At 47.3% G+C, this 21,418-nt stretch overlaps 1 protein-coding gene across 2 annotated transcripts; it reads right to left on the reverse strand.

Annotated features, from left to right (window-relative positions):
• Positions 1–12,681: 12,681 nt before the first annotated feature.
• On the reverse strand, positions 12,682–19,760 carry LOC140419740 (uncharacterized). 2 transcript variants are annotated; one of them, XM_072503675.1, is made up of 3 exons: positions 19,644–19,760; positions 18,218–18,381; positions 12,682–14,550 (listed from the first exon to the last, which is right to left on the reverse strand). In XM_072503675.1, exon 3 carries the CDS (start codon positions 14,188–14,190, stop codon positions 13,048–13,050), a length of 1,143 nt encoding a protein of 380 aa, XP_072359776.1. In that variant the 5' UTR covers positions 14,191–14,550; positions 18,218–18,381; positions 19,644–19,760; the 3' UTR covers positions 12,682–13,047. The 2 variants fall into 2 exon arrangements, with proteins under 2 accessions (XP_072359776.1, XP_072359778.1); XM_072503677.1 differs by lacking the exons at positions 18,218–18,381; positions 19,644–19,760 and adding an exon at positions 16,961–17,121.
• Between the last annotated feature and the right edge of the window lie 1,658 nt (positions 19,761–21,418).

The raw sequence follows: 21,418 nt of genomic DNA on the forward strand, positions 1-21,418 counted from the left end.
CCTCTTGCGAAGTTGGTGGGCCAGCAGCCGGCTCGCCTTTTTCCCATATTTGTATCTCATCCCCTGTGCCTTCCTCCACTGTGCCTCTGCCTTTCCTGTGGTCAGCAGGTCAAACTCCGTCTGAAGTCTTCGCCTCTCTCTATATAATCCTTCATCCGGGGCCTCCACATATCTTTTATCCACCCTCAAAATCTCCCCCACTAATCTCTCCCTTTCTTTGCCCTCTTTTTTCTCCTTGTAAGCCCTAATGGAGATCAACTCTCCCCTAACCACCGCCTTCAGCGCTTCCCATACTACCCCCACCTGGATCTCACCATCATCATTGGCCTCCAGGTACCTCTCAATACATCCCCGCACCCTTCCACAGACCCCCTCATCCGCCAATAATCCCACATCCCGTCGCCAGAGTGGGCGCTGCTCCCTCTCCTCTCCTAATTCCAGATCACCCAGTGCGGGGCATGGTCTGAAACGGCTATGGCCGAATACTCCGTTCCTGCCACCTTCGAGATCAGTGCCCTGCTCAAAACAAAGAAATCTATTCGGTAGTATACCTTGTGGACATGGGAGAAAAAGGAGAACTCTTTGGCCAACGGCCTAGCAAATCTCCACGGATCCACTCCCCCCATTTGGTCCATAAACCTAAGCACCTTGGCCGCTGCCGGCCTTCTTCCGGTCCTGGATCTAGACCGGTCTAGCCCTGGATCCAGCACAGTATTGAAATCCCCCCCCATTACCAGGCTTCCCATCTCCAGGTCCGGGATACGTCCCAGCATCCGCTTCATAAATCCCGCGTCATCCCAGTTCGGGGCATATACATTTACCAGCACAACCTCCTTTCCCTGCAATCTACCACTCACCATCACGTATCTACCCCCGTTATCCACCACTATATTCCTAGCCTCGAACGACACCCGTTTCCCCACCAATATCGCCACCCCCCTATTTTTTGCGTCCAACCCTGAGTGGAACACCTGTCCCACCCATCCTTTCCTTAACCTAACCTGATCCGCCACCTTCAGATGCGTCTCCTGAAGCATGACCACATCTGCCTTCAGTCTTTTTAAGTGCACGAACACTCGGGCCCTCTTAATCAGCCCATTTAGGCCTCTCACATTCCACGTGATCAGCCGGATTGGGGGGCCACCCGCCCCCAACCCCGCCGACTAGCCATCCCCTGTTCTAGGCCAGCCCCCCGTCCGGGTCCTGCGCACCCACCCATCCCCCAGGCGGCGCCTTCCCGTCCCGACCACCTCTTCTCTTGCCAGCTCCCACTCGCTCCCATCAGCAGCAACCCAGTTGATTCCTCCCCCCCCGCTAGATCCCCATCTAGCATGGTTACTCCCCCCATGATGCTTCCGAATGTCAGCTAACTCTAACTCACCCCGGCTTCCCCCGTTCTCTCCTTGACCCCCTGTGCGTGGAACTCTCTTCCTTCCTGCGCCTATCTTCCCACCATCATCTCCCTAGCATGGGAAAAACCCCGCGCTTTCCTGGATCGGCCCTGCCCCCCATGGCGCAGCTACCCCATTCCCCATCCCCCCTCTCAGTCCCTTTTTCCATCGGTGCCCACATTTCTCAGTGTCCCCCCATCAAGAGGAGAAAAATTCCCCGTCTATCGTCTCGATACTATAAACCTCCCATTCCCCAATTTACACTTCTGTACATCAACCTCGTTGTCTCCCCCCCAACATCAGTCCCTCAGTCTGGTCCAGTTTCTCTTCTTGGATGAAGGTCCATGCCTCATCCGACGTTTCAAAGTAGTAGTGCTTGCCCTGGTGCGTGACCCACAATCGCGCCGGCTGCAGCATCCCAAATTTTATTTTCTTCCTGTGAAGCACCGCCTTGGTCCGATTAAAGCTCGCCCTCCTTCTCGCCACCTCCGCGCTCCAGTCCTGATACACTCGTATCACTGCATTCTCCCACCTGCTACCCCGTACCTTCTTGGCCCAGCTCAAGACAGCCTCTCTGTCCGTGAAGCGGTGAAATCTCACCACTATCGCCCTTGGTGGTTCTCCAGCCTTTGGTCTTCTCACAAGGACCCGGTGAGCCCCTTCCACCTCCGGGGGCTCAAGGGGGCCTCAGCTCCCATTAGCGTATGGAGCATCGTACTCACATAAGCCCCAACGTCAGCTCTCTCCGTTCCTTCGGGGAGACCCAGAATCCGGAGGTTCTTCCTCCTCGAGCTGTTCTCCAGGACTTTGAGCTTTTTGATACACCTCTTATGTAGCACCTCATGCGTTTCCACTTTTACCACAAGGCCCTGTATCTCATCTTCGTTTTCAGCTGCCTTTGCCTTCACCCCACGGAGCTCTATCGCCTGGGCCTTCTGTGTTTCTTTTAGCCCATCGATTGCCAATAACATCGGCGCCAGCACCTCCTTCTTTAGTTCCTCCACACACCGTCGGGGGAATTCCTGCTGGTCCGGGCCCCATGTCGTCTGGGCTCCATCCGTCGCCATCTTGCTTCTCCCTTCTCTTCTCTGCCGCTGCTCCAGAGGATCCTTCGCAATCTGGCCACTGCCACTGGTCCTTTCCATACACACCCGGGGGGGGACCTTCCTTCGTCACCCCACACTGGGTTTGGTCCGAAAAAATGTCCGTTGGGGCTCCTGAAAAGAGCCCAAAAGTCCGTTAGAACGGGATCTGCCGAAACGTGCGGCTTAGCAGTGCATCGCCACAACCGGAAGTCGTTGAAATCAGTTGTGAGAGGTCAATAAGAATATTTCCTTCTTAAAGAGGGAGCTGTAAGAAATGGTATCTTTAAGAAAACTATGGAATCGTTATAGAATTAGCAGGTCTAGTTTGAGACTGAGAGAAGGTTGTTACTTTTCTGTCTCACTCACTTTGTTAAAACAGTTAGAACAATGCCAAGGACAAACAGAGCTCATAGCCAAGGAGAATCTAGAGCATTGCCAGGGACAAACAGGTCATCTCCAAGGAGAATCCAGAACAGCGCCAGGGACAAATACAGTTCACAGCCATGGGGAATCAAGGGCTCGACAGGGTTGCAGGAAGGATGTTTCCCCTGACTGGGGGTGGGGGGTGGTGGGGGGGCTCTGAAACTGGGGGACACACTCTCAGAATACAGCTTCGTCCATTTAGGACTGAGGTGAGGAATCTCATCACTCATTCTTTGCAATTCTCTACCCCAGAGGGGTGTGGAGGCTCAGTCATTGAATATATTCAATAGAGGGATCGATTGATTTCGGGATATTAGAGACATCTGTAAGCCTCAGGTTGCTGTTGAGTAAAGAGTCAAGAGTTCGACGCCTTTTCACAAACATCTTTATTTTTCCTTGAACACACTCAGCACCAAACTCTATCATCACATCACATGCTCCCAAGGCCACGTATAGCCTCTTTACATATCAGTGCCAATTATTGGATCAATGAGACATCTAATTGGAATGTTTCTGAACCCATTCCTTAACAGTCTCCCCTTCCTTGGAGAAAAAAAATAATTTGGTGAAAACAAAATTACAAGAAAATCAAAAACACATGCAATTTCCCCCCTTTTTATTTCATTTTTGGAAGGAAACCCCCCCAAAACAAAGTCACAGAAACAATTAACAATATTCAAAAGTTTCTGTGAACTAGCCCCTCTTTTTGTTAGGCACTCAGATAATTGATAGCAACTGTCGACCCATTTAATTTTTGCTATTTTCCCTCTGTCCAACATCTGCTTCAAACTTGCGATGACTATCCTTAGCCTTTTATTGAATGGGGGCGACCTATGAGTACGGGGAAAAGGCTAGTCGGATGCTGGCACACCAGCTCCGTAAGAGGACGGCAGCGAGGGAAATAGGGGGAATCAAAGATGGAAGGGGAGCCACGGTTCGGAGTGCAACGAAAATAAACAAGGTATTCAAGGCCTTCTACGAAGAGCTGTACAGATCCCAGCCCCAGGGGGGGAAGAGGGGATGAGACGATTCCTAGACCAACTGAGGTTCCCGAGGGTGGAGGAGCAAGAGGTGGCTGGTTTGGGGGCACCAATCGGGTTGGAGGAGCTGAGCAAGGGTTTGGGGAGTATGCAGGCGGAGAAGGCCCCAGGGCCGGACGGGTTCCCGGTGGAGTTCTGCAGAAAGTACGTAGACCTTTAACGAGGCAAGAGAGGAGGGGACCCTGCCCCCGACAATGTCGGAGGCGACAATTTCCTTGATTCTAAAGCGAGACAAGGACCCACTGCAATGTGGATCGTACAGGCCGATTTCGCTCCTCAATGTGGACGCTAAGTTATTGGCAAAAGTGCTGGCCATGAGGATTGAGGACTGTGTCCCAGGGGTGATTCATGAGGACCAGACAGGATTCGTAAATGGCAGGCAATTAAACACTAATGTGCGGCGGCTCTTAAACGTGATAATGATGCCATCGGAGGAGGGAGAGGCGGAGATAGTGGCAGCCATGGACGCGGAAAAGGCCTTTGACCGAGTAGAGTGGGAGTACCTCTGGGAGGTGCTGCGTAGGTTTGGGTTCGGGGGAGGGTTTATCAGCTGGGTTAAGCTCCTTTACAGAGCCCCGGTGGCGAGTGTAGTGACGAACCGGCGGAGGTCGGAGTACTTTCGGCTGCACCGAGGAATGAGGCAGGGGTGCCCCCTGTCCCCCCTGTTGTTTGCATTGGCGATCGAACCCTTGGCCATATCACTGAGGGAGTCTAATAAATGGAGGGGGGTGGTCCGAGGGAGAGAGCATCGGGTGTCGCTATACGCGGATGACCTGTTGCTGTACGTGGTGGACCCAGTGGAGGGGATGGTGGAGGTCATGCAGACTCTGAGGGAGTTTGGGGAGTTCTCGGGGTATAAGCTCAATGTAGGGAAGAGTGAGCTTTTTGTATTACAGGCAGGGGACCAAGAGGGATAGGGGACCTACCGCTGAGGAGGGCGGTGGGGAGTTTCCGGTATCTGGGATCCAGATAGCCAGGAGTTGGGGGGCCCTACACAAACTGAATCTGACGAGGTTGGTGGACCAAATGGAGGAAGACTTCAAAAGATGGAACATGTTACCGCTCTCGCTGGCGGGTAGAGTGCAGTCGGTCAAAATGGTGTCCTTCCGAGGTTTTTGTTTGTGTTTCAGTGCCTTCCCATCGTGATCACCAAGGGCTTTTTCAAGAGAGTAGGTAGGAGTATTATGGGGTTTGTGTGGGCGAATAAGACCCCGAGGGTAAGGAGAGGGTTCCTGGAACGCAGTAGGGAACGAGGAGGGTTGGCGCTGCCAAACCTAGGGAGCTACTACTGGGAAGCAAATGTGGCGATGATCCCCAAGTGGGTTATGGAGGGAGAGGGGGCGGCCTGTAAAGGAACGAGCTTGGGGGAGTTGGTGATGCACCGCTGCTGTTCTCGCCATCAAAGTATACCACGAGCCCGGTGGTGGCGGCAACGTTAAGGATCTGGGGCCAGTGGAGACAGCACAGGGGTGCAGTGGGAGCCTCGGTGTGGTCCCCGATCAGGGGTAACCACCGGTTTGTCCCGGGGAAGATGGACGGGGGGTTCCAGGTCTGGCATCGGGCGGGGATTAGAAGAATGGGGGACCTGTTCATTGACAGGACATTTGCGAGCATAGAGGCACTGGAGGAGAAGTTTGAGTTACTCCCGGGAAATGCATTTAGATATATGCAGGTGAGGGCTTTTATGAGGCGACAGGTCAGGGAATTCCCGTTGCTCCCGGCACAAGAAATTCAAGACAGGGTGATCTCGGGTGTATGGGTCGGGGAGGGCAAGGTTTCGGCAGTACACCAAGAGATGAAAGAAGAGGGGGAAGCGCTAGTAGAACTGAAAGGTAAATGGGAGGAGGAGCTGGGGGAGGAGATCGAGGAAGGTTTGTGGGCTGATGCCCTGGGTAGGGTTAATTCCTCCTCCTCATGTGCCAGGCTCAGCCTGATACAATTTAAGGTGGTCCACAGAGCGCACTTGACGGGGGCAAGGTTGAGTAGGTTCTTTGGGGTAGAGGACAGATGTGGAAGGTGTTCAGGGAGTCCGGCGAACCATGTCCATATGTTTTGGTCATGCCCGGCACTGGAGGGGTTCTGGAGAGGAGTGGCGGGAGTAATATCCCAGGTGGTGAAAGTCCGGGTCAAGCCAAGCTGGGGGCTAGCAATATTCAGAGTAGTGGATGAGCCGGGAGTGCAGGAGGCGAATGAGGCCGGAATTCTGGCCTTTGCGTCCCTAGTAGCCCGGCGAAGGATCTTGCTAATGTGGAAGGAGGCGAAGCCCCCCAGCCTGGAGGCCTGGATAAGCGACATGGCTGGGTTCATAAAGCTGGAGAGGATTAAGTTTGCCTTGAGAGGGTCTGCGCAGGGGTTCTACAGGCGGTGGCAACCGTTCCTAGACTATCTCGCGGAACGTTAGAGGAAGATCGGTCAGCAGCAGCAGCAACCCTGGGTGGGGGGTGGGGGGGGGGGGGGGGGGGGATTGCTTGGCGGGATGGATGAGCAGGAGATAACATGAAGGGCGGGGGAAACTGGCACGTGCGGGAGAAAGCCAGTGTATAAAGCTATGTAAATATACAATTTTGACATGTATATATCTTGCTCAGTGCGTTTTCGTGTTATTTTGTTACGGGGGTGGGGGGGGGTTATTGTTTGTAAGGGGAAAAAATTGTGTCAGTAAAAAACTTTAATAAATATATATATATTTTTTTATGTCTGTCTGCTCTGTCTAAAGCTGAAAATTTGAAATCTGTACCCATTATCCTTGATGAATGTACCCTAACAGTCTGATTGCCATGTTGTAAAATAATTGTTTTGCCATCTATGCCTATGATCTTCCCTGGGCCTTTCCATTATTAAAATTGTCTCTCTTATAGTATACTATGTCTCCTTGCTGAAGAACGGTATTTGATGGCCATACATTATGCCTTAAAGCTCTGCGTATTCTTTCAGAGACTTCTGCCTCCAAAAAAACTTTTCTACTGCAATAGAACATAGAACATTACAGCGCAGTACAGGCCCTTCGGCTCTCGATGTTGCGCTGACCAGTGAAACCACTCCAAAGCCCATCTACACTATTCCCTTATCGTCCATATGTCTATCCAATGACCATTTAAATGCCCTTAATGTTGGTGAGTCCACTACTGTTGCAGGCAGTGCATTCCACGCCCTTACTACTCTCTGAGCAAAGAACCGACCTCTGACATCTGTCCTATATCTATCTCCCCTCAATTTAAAGCTATGTCCCCTCGTGCTATCCATCACCATCCGAGGTAAAAGGCTCTCACTGTCCACCCTATCTAATCCTCTGATCATCTTGTATGCCTCAATTAAGTCACCCCTTAACCTTCTTCTCTCTAACAAAAACAGCCTCAAGTCCCTCAGCCTTTCCTCATAAGATCTTCCCTCCGTACCAGGCAACATCCTGGTAAATCTCCTCTGCACACTTTCCAATGCTTCCACATCCTTCCTATAATGCGGCGACAGAACTGCACGCAATACAGCTGCAGCATGACCTCATGGCTCCGAAACTCAATCCCTCTACCAATAAAAACTAACACACCGTACGCCTTCTTAACAACCCTATCAATCTTGGTGGAAACTTTCAGGGATCTATGTACATGGACACCGAGATCTCTCTGCTCATCCACACTACCAAGAATCTTACCATTAGCCCAGTACTCTGTATTCCTATTACTCCTTCACGGCAGCACGGTAGCATTGTGGATAGCACAATTGCTTCACAGCTCCAGGGTCCCAGGTTTGATTCCGGCTTGGGTCACTGTCTGTGCGGAGTCTGCACGTTCTCCCCGTGTGTGCGTGGGTTTCCTCCGGGTGCTCCGGTTTCCTCCCACAGTCCAAAGATGTGCAGGTTAGGTGGATTGGCCATGATAAATTGCCCTCAGTGTTCAAAATTGCCCTTGGTGCTGGGTGGGGTTACTGGGTTATGGGGATAGGGTGGGCTTGGGTAGGGTGCTCTCTCCAAGAGCCGGTGTAGACTCAATGGGCCGAATGGCCTCCTTCGGCACTGTAAATTCCATGATTCTATGATCTGCAATGAATTCTTTGCGTGTACCGCCCATGCTAAGGCTGAATTTAACTTGCAATTTGGTCTATCTGCCAAAATCTTCCAGAGCATATCATCGATTACAGCATGGTTTATTTCACACACACCATTACTAAATGGACTTTCCGCAGCCGTATTCATAACTGTGATATTTAGGTTTTCACACATATCCCTAAACTCATCATTAGCAAATTCTCCTCCGTTGTCTGTAAGGAATTTTGCTGGTGGGCCCATTCCAGTCCCTTTCCATGTCTCCACGATCTGATCCAGGATTACTCTTTTCTTTACTTCGTACAATGGTTGATTGACTAAATCTGGTTGTTAAATCTACAAAATGCAAAATAAATATATTGTTAGTTTTATCCCAGATCTTAAGGTCCATGGCCACAATGTCGTTAAAATCCCTGGCCAAAGGTAGGGTTACTATCGGTCGTGCTGGTGTCCTGTACTTCCCACAAACCTCACAGCGGTCACTAACCTGTTCTATCAGTTTAGTATAGTCGTCATCCCTTACCCCTGCATCCTTTAATAACTTTCTCAGTCTCCGAGGAGACGGATGCGCAAATTGTCTATGCAGTTTTAATACAACACACTTTGTATCGGCTAAAGTCCCATTTCCAGCTGCCAATAACACATCCTTAACAACTGCACCTGAAATATTATTTGTCAGTAATGGAATACAATAGTGTCCCGACTGTCCCGAACAGGTGCCGGAATGTGGCGACTAGGGACTTTTCACAGTAACTTCATTGAAGCCTACTCGTGACAATAAGCGATTTTCATTTTCATTTCATTGTAAGTCCCGTCTTTCCAAAAACTGTTGCCTTATCCTGTTCCATATCCAGTTGCAGGTGTGCTTTCTTCATCGACGGTCTGCTCAGAAGCAAAGGGATCTCATTTGATACAACATCCGCGCTAATGAAATGATTCACTCCGGCAATATTGCAAGGGATCACCACTCTTTTACGCGACTTCAGAGTTTTATCAACCCCAAACCTGAAACTTGTGGAACTTTCAAATTCCTTAACCTTGTTACGATTTTCAGCATTCAAAGAGTCCAGGTAACATTTTAACCAGTCAATTCCACACACAGTGCCGCGTGGAGTTTGCACATTCTCTCCGTGTTTGCGTGGGTTTCGCCCCACAACCCAAAAATGTGCAGATTAGGTGGATTGGCCACGATAAATTGCCCCTTAATTGGAAAAAATGAATTGGGTACTCTAAATTTAAATTTAAAAAAAAAAATTCCACACACAGTAGATGTGCAGCCACTGTCCAATACAGCACAATTCAAGGATTCTGCAACCAACGCTCTCATTACTGGAGTAAAACTGCTTGTTAAGAGGACAACGCCTTCTTTCTGGTCACTATCGTTTTCCTCTTCCATGTCATGTATAGCTTCAAACACTCTATTATAACATGTTGGACAGTTGAAAGCATAATGGTATTGAGAGTCACACCAAAAACATTGATTTATCATACCCCAGGCATTTCTGGGGTTCGTTTTCCTATTTCCATTCTCCATGTCCCCCCTCCTATTATAAGTTTTAAATTAGTTTCTGTCCTCATAATTTCCGGGTGCCAATCTCCTTCCAAATTCTCGTAACCTGTTCGTAGCCATACGATCTCGCCATCCTGTCAGAAGTGTATCTTCCATAGTCTGCTTTATCGCTGACTGACCCATTTGTGACATGAGAACCACAGGAATTGAATGTTTCCCCAGGAACTTCTTTAAGGCCTCTATCATCTGATCGAATAAGGTATCATTATCCGCAAACTTAACTCCTGTCAAAACCAGGAGCATATCCATATTGGACACTCTGGCAGTCTAGTAACTTAAATGCCAACAGATTGTGGAAATTCCAGGCGGTGTTTATGCAGCCTTTTGTATAGTCTGCTGAATTCCATTATATAGTCCTCAATAGAGATATCCTCTGTTTCCAGAATCTATCGAATTCTGACCAGGCTTCATACGCACTTAACGAGTCATCCTTTTTATAAATCTTATCCATATGACGTAATAGAGTCTCCAGACCTTCTTCTGAGTCTAACTCTTCCAATTCCAGCTCAGAAAACACTTTACTCCGGATTTTACTCTCATAAAGGTAGAGAAAGAGCCAATGCCATACCTTGTTTCCTCTTTCCCAAGGCAGTTATCTTAGTCCACATAACAACTACACTTCTCCATTGGTCGTACGATCCCCTTTCAGAAAATAATGGTGGAATGGTGGATAGTCATATCCGGCCATCTTTATCCCAGGTTCAGCCATATTTTCTTTTTCCTTCTCACTCACTCCTTGCTGGAAAAAAAATGTTATTTTTTTTCTCCTGGAAAAGTATCTTTCAACCCTTTGCATTTACACAGCAACCATTCTCTGCTCTCAATATCAGCCTCAGGTTGCTGTTGAGTAAAGAATCAAGGGTTCTGCTCCTTTTCACAAACACCTTTATTTTCCTGGAACACACTCAGCACCAAACTTTATCATCACATCACATGCTCCCAATGCCACCTGTAGCCTCTTTACATATCAGTTCCAGTGATTGGATCAATGAGACATCTAATTGGAATGTTTCTTAACCCATTCCTTAACAGTCTCCCCTTGGAGAAAAAAAATAATTTGGTGAAAACAAAATTACAAGAAAATCAAAAACACATGCAATTTCCCCCCTCTTTTTATTTCATTTTTGGAAGGAAAAAACCCCAAAACAAAGTCACAGAAACAGGCACCCTTCATTAACAATATCTAAAAGTTTCTGTGAACTAGCCCCTCTTTTCGTTAAACAGTCAGACAATTGATAGCTACTGTCGACCCATTTAATTTTTGCTATCTCCCCTCTGACCAATATCTGCTTCAAACTTGCGATGTCTATCCTTAGCCTTTTCTCATTGACACTTTTTGTAAAGTGCACATTTTCCCAAATGGATTTATTGTCAATGTAACACTCACATTGTCAATGGGTATGTTACCCAAATCCCAAAATGTCTGTCAATATCTGAGATATATAAAAGGCCATATCCACCACCTCTACAAGGCTTAAAGTCTCAGCAGCCAAAGTGCTTTTGACCACTCTCCTTATTTACTTTGTTTCCCACACAAGAGGGTAACATTTACCATTGTTCCCCAGAAGGAAAATTATAAAATCTCCTGCGCTTGAAATCCCATCACATAAATCTGCATAGGACTCATCACTATAAACTATGAGTTTCAAGTGCCTAAGATCAGCTAAAACCGGGAACCTCAAAATATACTCCTGCATTTTTAGTTTGACCAACGCTTAACCATTCAACCAGTGTTTATACTTTCCAGTGGCCTTCCCTGCTCTACTAACAACAGTTGCATCCTTCCATTGACTAGACCCTTCAGGCAAGTATGTCACTTTTGAACCAACTTTTGGCAGTTGTCCTTTTGCAAAAATGGCCTGTTCTAATTCATCAGAAGTATTGTGTTCCTGAATGGATATGGGGAGTTGAATGATGTAGCAGGCTTGAAAGGCTGAATGGCCTATTCCTGCTCCTATTTCCCATCTTCCTGGACAAGTATCTGGCAGAGTTTAACAGGTGGTACCAAGCACGAGATAAGCTGCAAGATGACCTTGAAGACAGGGGAGGCGATACTCTGGGTATCTGCCCTCTGGTCACTTGCCAGGTGGAGATTGAATTAGTGACACAGGGCAAATTATCAGCTCCTAGAAATAAGTTTTTAACAGGTGCTCGGAGAGAAAGGGGGCCAGTCCTCATCGGCAGGCACTTTCCTAACTCCTCGGTCAGCTTGAGAAGACCGAACAAAAGAGAAGGCGGCTGCAAACATTGGACAAGAGACTGTCGTCAAAACTGCTCCCACCTGTCACTGCTCCAATGGTAAGACCATAAGACAAAGGAGCAGAAGGAGGCCATTCAGACGAGGTTCAGTAAGTTGACTCCAGAGATGAGGGGTTTGTTCTATGAAGAGAGATTAAACAGTTTAGGCCGAAACTCTCGAGTTTAGAAGAATCTAATTGAGGTATATAAGATGATAAAAGGTATGATTAAGTAGACGTGGAGCAGATTCTTCCTCTTGTGGGGCATTCTAAAACGAGAAGTCAGAGCCTTCGGATAAGAGGTAGCAAATTTAAAACAGATTTGAGGAGAAACTACTTCCCCCAAAGGGTTGTGAATCTGTAGAAGTTTGGACAGTGAATAAATTTGAGGTGGAGTTAGACAGATTTTGAACTGGTAATGGGTTGAAGGGTTATGCAGAACGGTGGGGTTAATGAGATCAGCCATGATCGAACGGTGGAACTGACTCGATGTGCCAAATGGCTTAATTCTGCTCTTATATCTTATGACCTTATTAACCCATCACGTCTGCTCCGACATTCAATGAGATCATGATAATCCTCAACTCCACTTTCCCGCCTTTTCCCCCAAACACTTGATTTCTGTACGGATTAAAAATCTGTCCACCCCGGCCTTGAACATACTGAACAATGTTACTTTCTGTCCATTTAGTCTGCGCATCATATTTAAACTGTCATATTAATGAATTATTTAATAATTAATACATGACTTTAAAATTGCTTATGAACTCGACCCTTTTTTTTAGATAATCCATGATTCCTGAACTTAGATAGCTGAGGCTGGAGGAGGGAAAGTGAGAGCATTTCAAAAAGAAATAAATGATGTTGGAAACATTAAAAATACTCAACACACTGTGTGTTTTACACCAAACGGATTTATTTGAATGTTGCTGTGGGTCACACACTAAGACCAGGAGCTGAAAGTGATTAACAGACTGGTGAGTTTTATGTTTATTGATCTCGGGAATGTTACCAATACCTTTTCCCTAGATCCCAAGGCTGGAAGAGACACTCTGGCATGAAAGGCCGAGAATTGAAATAATCTAAAGTTAAAATGGAAAAAAGCGCCAAAAATGCAACAGCAACAAGACATCAATTAGTCTCCTCTTATCTCAGAGAAATTAAGGACCGAACACATTTCAAACAACATTAATATTTTGAGATCTGTCATGGGATTATTAACATCAGCAGAAACAAACCCCAACTGTCAGAATGAACATGGTTCAGTCCTGGATGTGATTAACAGCAGCAATAACAGAATCCAACCCCTGCAGACATTTGTGAACTCGTTGGTGAGTCAGTAGGTGGGATGAACGAGTGAACCCCTTCCCACACCCACAGCAGGTGAACGGCCTCTCCCCTGTGTGAACTCGCTGGTGTCTCAGCAGAACATCTGCGGTTTTAAAGCACTTCTCACAGTCAGAACATTTGAAAGGTCTGTTATCGGAGTGAACAAGTTGATGTGAATTGAGGTGAGCTCGACGAGTAAATCCTTTCCCACACAGGGAGCAGGTGAACGGTCTCTCCCCAGTGTGAACCTGCTGGTGTGTCAGCAGATGGGATGAACGGGTGAATCCCTTCCCACACACTGAGCAGGTGAATGGTCTCTCCCCTGTGTGAATGCGCTGGTGCATCAGCAGGTCCCTTGTAGTTTTAAAGCTCTTCTCACAGTCCGAACATTTGAAAGGTCTCTTATCAGAATGAACTCGCTGGTGCAACTTGAGGTTGGTCAAACAAATAAATCCCTTCCCACACACGGAGCAGGTGAACGGCCTCTCCTCAGTGTGAATTCGCTGGTGTCTCAGCAGATCACCTGCGGTTTTAAAGCTCTTCTCACAGTCAGAACATTTGAAAGGTCTGTTCTCAGTGTGAACAAGTTGGTGTGAACTGAGCTGAGATAGTCGAGTGAATCCCTTCCCACACACGGAGCAGGTGAGCGGCCTCTCCCCAGTGTGAACCTGCTGGTGTTTTATGAGGTTCAGTGATTGTCTAAACACTTTCCCGCAGTGAGAGCAGCTGAACCGTCTCTCAGTGTGAATGAACTGGTGTTTGACCAGGTCCTCTCGTCTTTTAAAGCTCTTCTCACACTCAGAGCAGTTAAACAGCCACTCATCGATGTGAACTCGCTGATGTCTCAGCAGCTGGGACACAAAACTGAATCCCTTCCCACACACCAAGCAGTTTAACGGCTCCTCTCCAGTGTGAGTCCTCTGGTGTACGTGTAAGCTGGATGTCAATGTGAATCCCTTCCCACACATTGAGCAGGGGAATGGCCTCTCCCCAGTGTGACTGCGTCGATGTATCTCCAACTGGGATGGGAAATTGAATCCCTTTCCACAGTCCCCACATTTCCATGGTTTCTCCATGATGCCGATGTCCGTGTGTCTCTCCAGGTTGGATGATCAGTCGAAGCTTCGTCCACAAACGGAACACACGTACCAATTCTCCCTGCTGTGACTGTTGTGATGTTTTTTCTGGCTGTGTAACTGGTTAAAGCTCTATCCACAGTCAGTTCACTGGATTACACTCACTCGGTGTGTCTGTGTCTCAGTGCTTTTCCAGTCACACCGATGTTCAAAATCTTTTCCCACAGACAGAGCAGACAAATATTTATCTTCTACATTCAAAGGCGATGATATTCAGATCATGATGAATCGAGGGACTCTGTCAGGTCTTGATGTGTTTACTTTGAGTTCCCCATCTGCAAATCCTCCCTTTCTGATACCCTGTAAAAGAAAATGATCAAAGTCATCACGGTTAGTACAGGGTGACATTCAGAACCGATAATTCTAGTTACTTTGGAACATTTTTCCTCTCTTATTCCACTACAGCTGCAGATCCCTGTCCCACATACTCTCCCTCCACACTGGGCTGAAATCTAAATAAAGTGTTGAATATTTTGTTTGTACCCTTTTAACAAATTTGTACAAGTAAACATAACAACTTTTGAAAATTCACTTTATTCATGACTCCTGATAAAACATGACACGATCAATCATTTGAATATGTGTTTCCCGCTGAAATGTGTGAAAAAACTGTCTGGACTTTGTTCGAAAATTCTTGAATCTCTAGGCAGCGCAGTGATTAGCACAGCTGCTTCACAGCGCCGAGGTCCCAGGTTCGATCCCGGCTCTGGGTCACTGTCCGTGTGGAGTTTACACATTCACCACGTGTCTGTGTGGGTTTCGCCCCCACGACCCAAAAGATGTGCAAGGCTAGGTGGATGGCTAAACTGCCCCTTAATTGGGGAAAAATGAATTGGGTACTCTAAAATTTATTTAAAAAAGAAAACTCTTGAATCTCAATTCCCATTGGCTCGATCTCTTGTCACAACAAAAATAATAAATGTGCAATGGAATTCAGGAGAAAAGACACGATGGATACAGAACAAACAGACAATGAGGCAGTCCAATCAGCTCCTAGAGTCAGAGTTTCACAGCACAGAAAGAGGCCCTTCTGCCCATCGTGTCTCTGCTGGCCATCAAACACTTAGCTATTAAAACACTTATCTATTAAAACATGCTGCTGTGCAGCGAGACCTGGGTGTGCTAGTGCATGAGTCGTAAAAAGTTGGTTTACAGGTGCAACAGGTGATTAAGAAGGCAAATGGAATTTTGTCCTTCATTGCTAGAGGGATGGAGTTTAAGACTAGGGAGGTTATTCTGCAATTGTATAAGGTGTTAGTGAGGCCACACCTGGAGTATTGTGTTCAGTTTTGGTCTCCTTACTTGAGAAAGGACGTACTGGCGCTGGAGGGTGTGCAGAGGAGAGTCACTCGGTTAATCCCAGAGTTGAAGGCGTTGGATTACGAGGAGAGGTTGAGTAGACTGGGACTGTACTCGTTGGAATTTAGAAGGATGAGGGGGGATCTTATAGCAACATATAAAATTATGAAAGGAATAGATAGGATAGATGCGGGCAGGTTGTTTCCTCTGGCGGGTGAAAGCAAAACTAGGGGGAACAGCCTCAAAATAAGGGGAAGTAGATTTAGGACTGAGTTTAGGAGGAACCTCTTCACCCAAAGGGTTGTGAATCTATGGAATTCCTTGCCAGTGAAGCAGTAGAGGCTCCTTCATTAAATAATTTTAAGATAGAGATAGATAGTTTTTTGAAGAATAAAGGGATTAAGGGTTATGGTGTTCGGGCCGGAAAGTGGAGCTGAGTCCACAAAAGATCAGCCATGATCTCATTGAATGGCGGAGACGGCTCGAGAGGCCAGATGGCCGACTCCTGCTCCTAGTTCTTATGTATTCTAATCCCATTTTCCAGCACTTGGTCCATAGCCTTGTATGCTCTGGCATTTTACATGCTAGTTTAAATGCTTCTTAAATGTTGTGAGGGTTCCCATCTCGACACCCTTTCAGGCAGTGACTTCCAGATTCCCACCACCCTCTGGGTGAAAAAGATTTTCCTGAAAACCCCTCTAAATCTCCTGCCCCTGACCGTAAATCTATGCCATGATGTGGAGATGCCGGCGTTGCACTGGGGTGTAAGACAGTAAGAAGTCTTACGACACCAGGTTAAAGTCCAACAGGTTTGTTTGGAATCACTAGCTTCCGGAGCGCTGCTCCTTCCTCAGGTGAGTCACCGAAAGTGAGTGAATCCAAATAAACCTGTTGGACTTTAACCTGGTGTGAGTCTTCTTACTTAAATCTGTGCCTCCTGGTTACTGCCCCCTTTACTAAGGGGAAAAGCTCTGTCCTATCTACTCTATCTATGTCCCTCATAATTTTGTACACCTCAATCAGGTCCCCCCCTCAGCCTTCTCTGCCCGAAAGAAAACAAACCCAGCCTAACCAGTCTGTCTTCAGAGCTGAAACACTCCAGCCCAGGCAACATCCTGGTGAAATCACATCCTTCCTATAGTGTGCCGACCAGAACTGCACCCAGTAATCTAGCTGCGGCCGAACAAATGTTTTCCACAGCTCCAGCATAATCTTCCTGCTATATTTTCTATGCCTCAGCTAATAAAGGCAAATATCCCATATACCTCTTAACCGCCTTATCTACCTGTCCTGCTGCCTTCAGGGATCTTTGGACAAACTCCCCAAGGCCCCTCTGGTCCACTGTACTTCCTAGCAGCCTACCATTCAGTGTGTATATCCTCACATTGTCCGTTCTCCCAAAAAGCCTCACCTCACACTTTTCAGGGTGAAATTCCATTTGCCACTGTTCTGCCCATCTGACCAGCTTTCATCAACACTGATTTATTCAACAGATATCCAGAATAATCCAGCCCAGTCATAGGGGTTACTAACAGCAACAGAAACAAACAACCCATGTGGTTAACAGCAGAATCTAACCTCCACAGTCACTTGTGAACTCGCTGGTGTGTCAGCAACTGAGATGATCGATCAAATCTCTTCCCACACACAGGGCAGGTGGACGACCTCTCCCCAGTGTGAACGTTCTGGTGTGTTAACAGGTTGGAAGACTGAGAAAAGCTCTTCCCACACACAGAGCAGTTGAACAGCCTCTCCCCAGTGTGAAGTTGCTGGTGTCTCAGCAGGTTGGAAGACTGAGAAAAGCCATTTCCACACACAGTGCAGGTGAATATCGCCTCCCCTGTGTGAATCCGTTGGTGTCTCAGCAGGTTGAATGAGGAGATGAAAGCTTTCCCACACACAGAGCAGGTGAATATCTTCTCTCTTGTGTGAATCCGTTGGTGTCTCACCAGGTTGGATGAGGAAATGAATCCCTTCCCACACACAGAGCAGGTGTACGGCCTCTCCCCGCTGTGAACTCGCTGGTGTTGAATGAGGTGAGATGACTGTCTGAATCTCTTCTCACACTGAGAACACCCGAACGGTCTCTCGTCCGTGTGAACAAACTGGTGTTTAATTAGATCCTGTGAGATTTTAAAGCATTTCCCACAGTCAGAACATTTAAAAGGTCTCTCATCAGTGTGAACTCGCAGGTGTAACTGAAGGCTGGACATCAGAGTGAATCCATTCCCACACACAGAGCAGGTGAACGGTCTCTCCCCGGTGTGGCTGCGTCGATGAGCTTCCAGCTGGGATGGGCAAAGGAATCCCTTCCCACAGTCCCCACATTTCCACGGTTTCTTCGTCGTGCGGACGTCCTTGTGTCTCTCCAGGTTGGACATACAGTTAAAGTCTCGTCCACACACAGAACACGTGTACGGTTTCTCCTGAATGATGTGATATTTTTTTCAGGCTGTGCCACTGGTTCAAGCTCTTTCCACAGTCAATTCTCTGGAACACTCTCACTCAGGTCTGTGTGAGCGCCTCGGTGCTTTTCCAGTCACACGATGTTTGAAATCTTTTCCCACAGATAGAACTCACATACATTTCTCCTTCCACATTCAAAGGGTGATGAACATCTTGATATGATGTTTAAATATGTGATTAACAAAGTATAAATATTACCCACTTTGTCTTTTAGCTTTGATAAAGGGTCATCTGAACTCAAAACGCCAGCTCTTTTCTCTCCCTCCAGATGCTGCCAGACCTGCTGAGATTTTCCAGCATTTTCTCTTTGGGTTCTTGATATGATGTTTGGTTGGTGTTTCCACTTGCAAATCATCTCCTAATATCCTGTAAATAAAGTTTACAAAAGTCATCACTGTCAGTACGGATAGAAATTCAGAACAGATAATTCTAGTTTCTCCGGAATATTCTTCACTTGATCTCCCAAACATGTTGCCCAATCAAACTAAAAGAGCCCAAAATAGGGAACACAGCGCTAACAAGAGCAAAGCAAATCTTCCTTGTGAAATCAGAATGTTTTTACCAGCGTCTATGAAACACTCTGTACTCTGAGGAACACACCGATGGTGGAAGGTGTCAACTGTGCTGGTGGACACCGCATGCTCCCTCCCCAGAGCCACCCAGACCAGGGACAAGAGGCGGGCAGCTCCTTGTGGGGGTGGGAGGAGGGGGAAGATAAGGAAGTGGCATTAAGGCCCCAAGAGGCTGGTTTAGCACAAGGCTAAATCGCTGGCTTTGAAAGCAGACCAAGGCAGGTCAGCAGCACAGTTCAATTCCCGTACCAGCCTCCCCGAACAGGCGCCGGAATGTGGCGACTAGGGGCTTTTCACAGTAACTTCATTCGAAGCCTACTTGTGACAATAAGCAATTTTCATTCAATCAGTTCAGCCATGATCTTATTCAATGGTGGAGCAGGCTCAATGAGCTGATTGGCCTACTTTGCTCCTATTTCTTATATCCAGCCAGTGTAACCCTCAACACCATGGGATCGACTCATCCAAGTTCAACAAATTGCTGTTTGAATCAGGCACAAGAGAAGATCCTCTGACTTATCCAGTCCCCTTCACACTGGGCAGCCAAAGATTAGGCTGAAGTGTGACCAAACATTCAGGAGCGGTCCCTTCAGGTAACTGTAAGGAGCTATAACCTTTCACACTGAATATATACTTGGCCCATGGACTCTTTGAGGCTACAAACATCACCTGCAGCCGGATGGATAGACTGAAGGGGGGGGGGGGGGTAGTTTGTGGAGCAGTGTCCCTGCCTCAGCCAGAAGCTGCGGATTTGAGTCCTTACTCGCTATGGGAACAGATGAAAGTCTGCCTCAGTTCCCCACGATTAAGAGCATTGGAATGAATCTCTTCAGGCGCTAGGACCCGGGTGGGAAGAGACGCTGATGCCCCGCCCACCATATTTTACGTCTCCAAAAGCAGGCGCATGCGCTCTCTCCCCGTTGAATCAAGATGGCGGCCGTTAACCTTGGCCTTTTTTCGGGATAAAACCCGGCGCTGCAAAAGAGGGACCCGCAGGTGCATATTCGGGGCTTGAGACCGTCTCCGGGTGTTTAGAAACCCTCCCCGTCCACTCACCGGCTCCATCGCTCCCTCCGCGTTTCCGCGTCTTCACCAGTTTGGAGACCCGACAGACAAGAGACTCCGCATCGCCATCACTGCGCATGCTCCAAAAACCGGGCGGTACTGCGCCTGCGCACTGCCCTCCTGCGGTGTGACGAGAGGACATTCCCCACCACGCGGAGTTGAAACATTGAACTTGTTTGATCACATGTGGCGAAGTGGGGTGGCGTGGGAATCATAAAATTAAGAACGAAATTATACAGATACCCAGATAAAACTTTTCCATCTTTCATCTTTCGCCTTTCTATCTTTCTATCCAGGGGTACTTTAATGCTCCTGAGTCAGGAATCTGGCCAGAACTCGATTATATAATAATAAAAGTAATTTTTATTATTGTCACGAGTAGGGGCTTACATTAACACTGCAATTAATTTAGTTTGAAAATCCCCTAGTTGCCTCACTACAGCACCTGTTCGGGTACATTGAGAGAGAATTCAGAATGTCCAATTCACTTGACAGCACGTCTTTTGGGACTTGTGTGAGGAAACCGGAGCCCCTGGAAGAAACCCACGCAGACGACTGAAAGCATCAGAATCTGGCTCCTCACTAAAGCTGAAGATTTTTACTGTAAGGGCAGTAAAAAGTGAAACATAGTCCAAATAAATATCGAAAAGAGATTCAAAATTAGGATATATCAAGCTCTATTTCTTTAACAAACATCGACATGGAAAGAAAAATATGAATGACCTTTAAAGACCTGGTCCACTAGCCAACCAAGTGCCACTCATCAACATTATTACACTGTCAGAGTTCAGGGGCTGAGAGACAAATATAATTTAAGGCCATATTACAGTTGAAGAAATACATAGAACATAGAACATTACAGCACAGTACAGGCCCTTCGGCCCTCGATGTGCGCCGACCTGTGAAATCACTCTAAAGCCCATCTACATTATTCCCTTATCGTCCATATGTCTAGCCAATGACCATTTGAATGCCCTTCATGTTGACGAGTCCACTACTATTGCAGGCAGGGCATTCCACACCCTTACTCCTCTGAGTAAAGAACTTACCTCTGACATCTGTCTTATATCTATCTCCCCTCAATTTAAAGCTATGTCCCCTCATGCTAGACATCACCATCCGAGGAAAAAGGCTCTCACTGTCCACCCTATCCAATCCTCTGATCATCTTGTATGCCTCAATTAAGTCACCTCTTAACCTTCTTCTCTCTAACGAAAACAGCCTCAAGTCTCTCCGCCTTTCCTAAAAAGATCTTCCCTCCATACCAGGCAACATTCTGGTAAATCTCCTGTGCACCCTTTCCAATGATTCCACGTCCTTTCTATAATGCGGCGACCAGAATTGCACGCAATACTCCAAATGCGGCCGCACCAGAGTTTTGTACAGCTTCAACATGACCTCATGGCTCCGAAACTCAATCCTTCTACCAATAAAAGCTAACACACCATACGCCTTCTTAACAACCTTATCAACCTGGGTGGAAACTTTCAGGGATCTATGTACATGGACACCGAGATCTGGGACCAAACTCTGCGGAGTCTGCACGTCCTCCCCGTGACTGCGTGGGTTTCCTCCGGGTGCTCTGGTTTCCTCCCACAGTCCAAAGATGTTCGGGTTAGGTGAATTGGCCAATGATAAATTGCCCTTAATGTCCAAATTGCCCTTGGTGTTGGGTGGAAGTGTTGAGTTTGGGTAGGGTGCTCTTTCCAAGAGCCGGTGCAGACTCAAAGGGCCGAATGGCCTCCTTCTGCACTGTAAATTCAATG

This window comes from Scyliorhinus torazame, chromosome 5 (assembly GCF_047496885.1).
Source record: "Scyliorhinus torazame isolate Kashiwa2021f chromosome 5, sScyTor2.1, whole genome shotgun sequence".
In the NCBI taxonomy this organism is placed as follows: Eukaryota; Metazoa; Chordata; class Chondrichthyes; order Carcharhiniformes; family Scyliorhinidae; genus Scyliorhinus; species Scyliorhinus torazame.

Bases quoted from the DNA above. Each gene is read 5' to 3' on its own strand.
- LOC140419740 (XM_072503675.1), bottom strand. From the start codon at position 14,190: ATGGAGAAACCATGGAAATGTGGGGACTGTGGAAAGGGATTCAATTTC.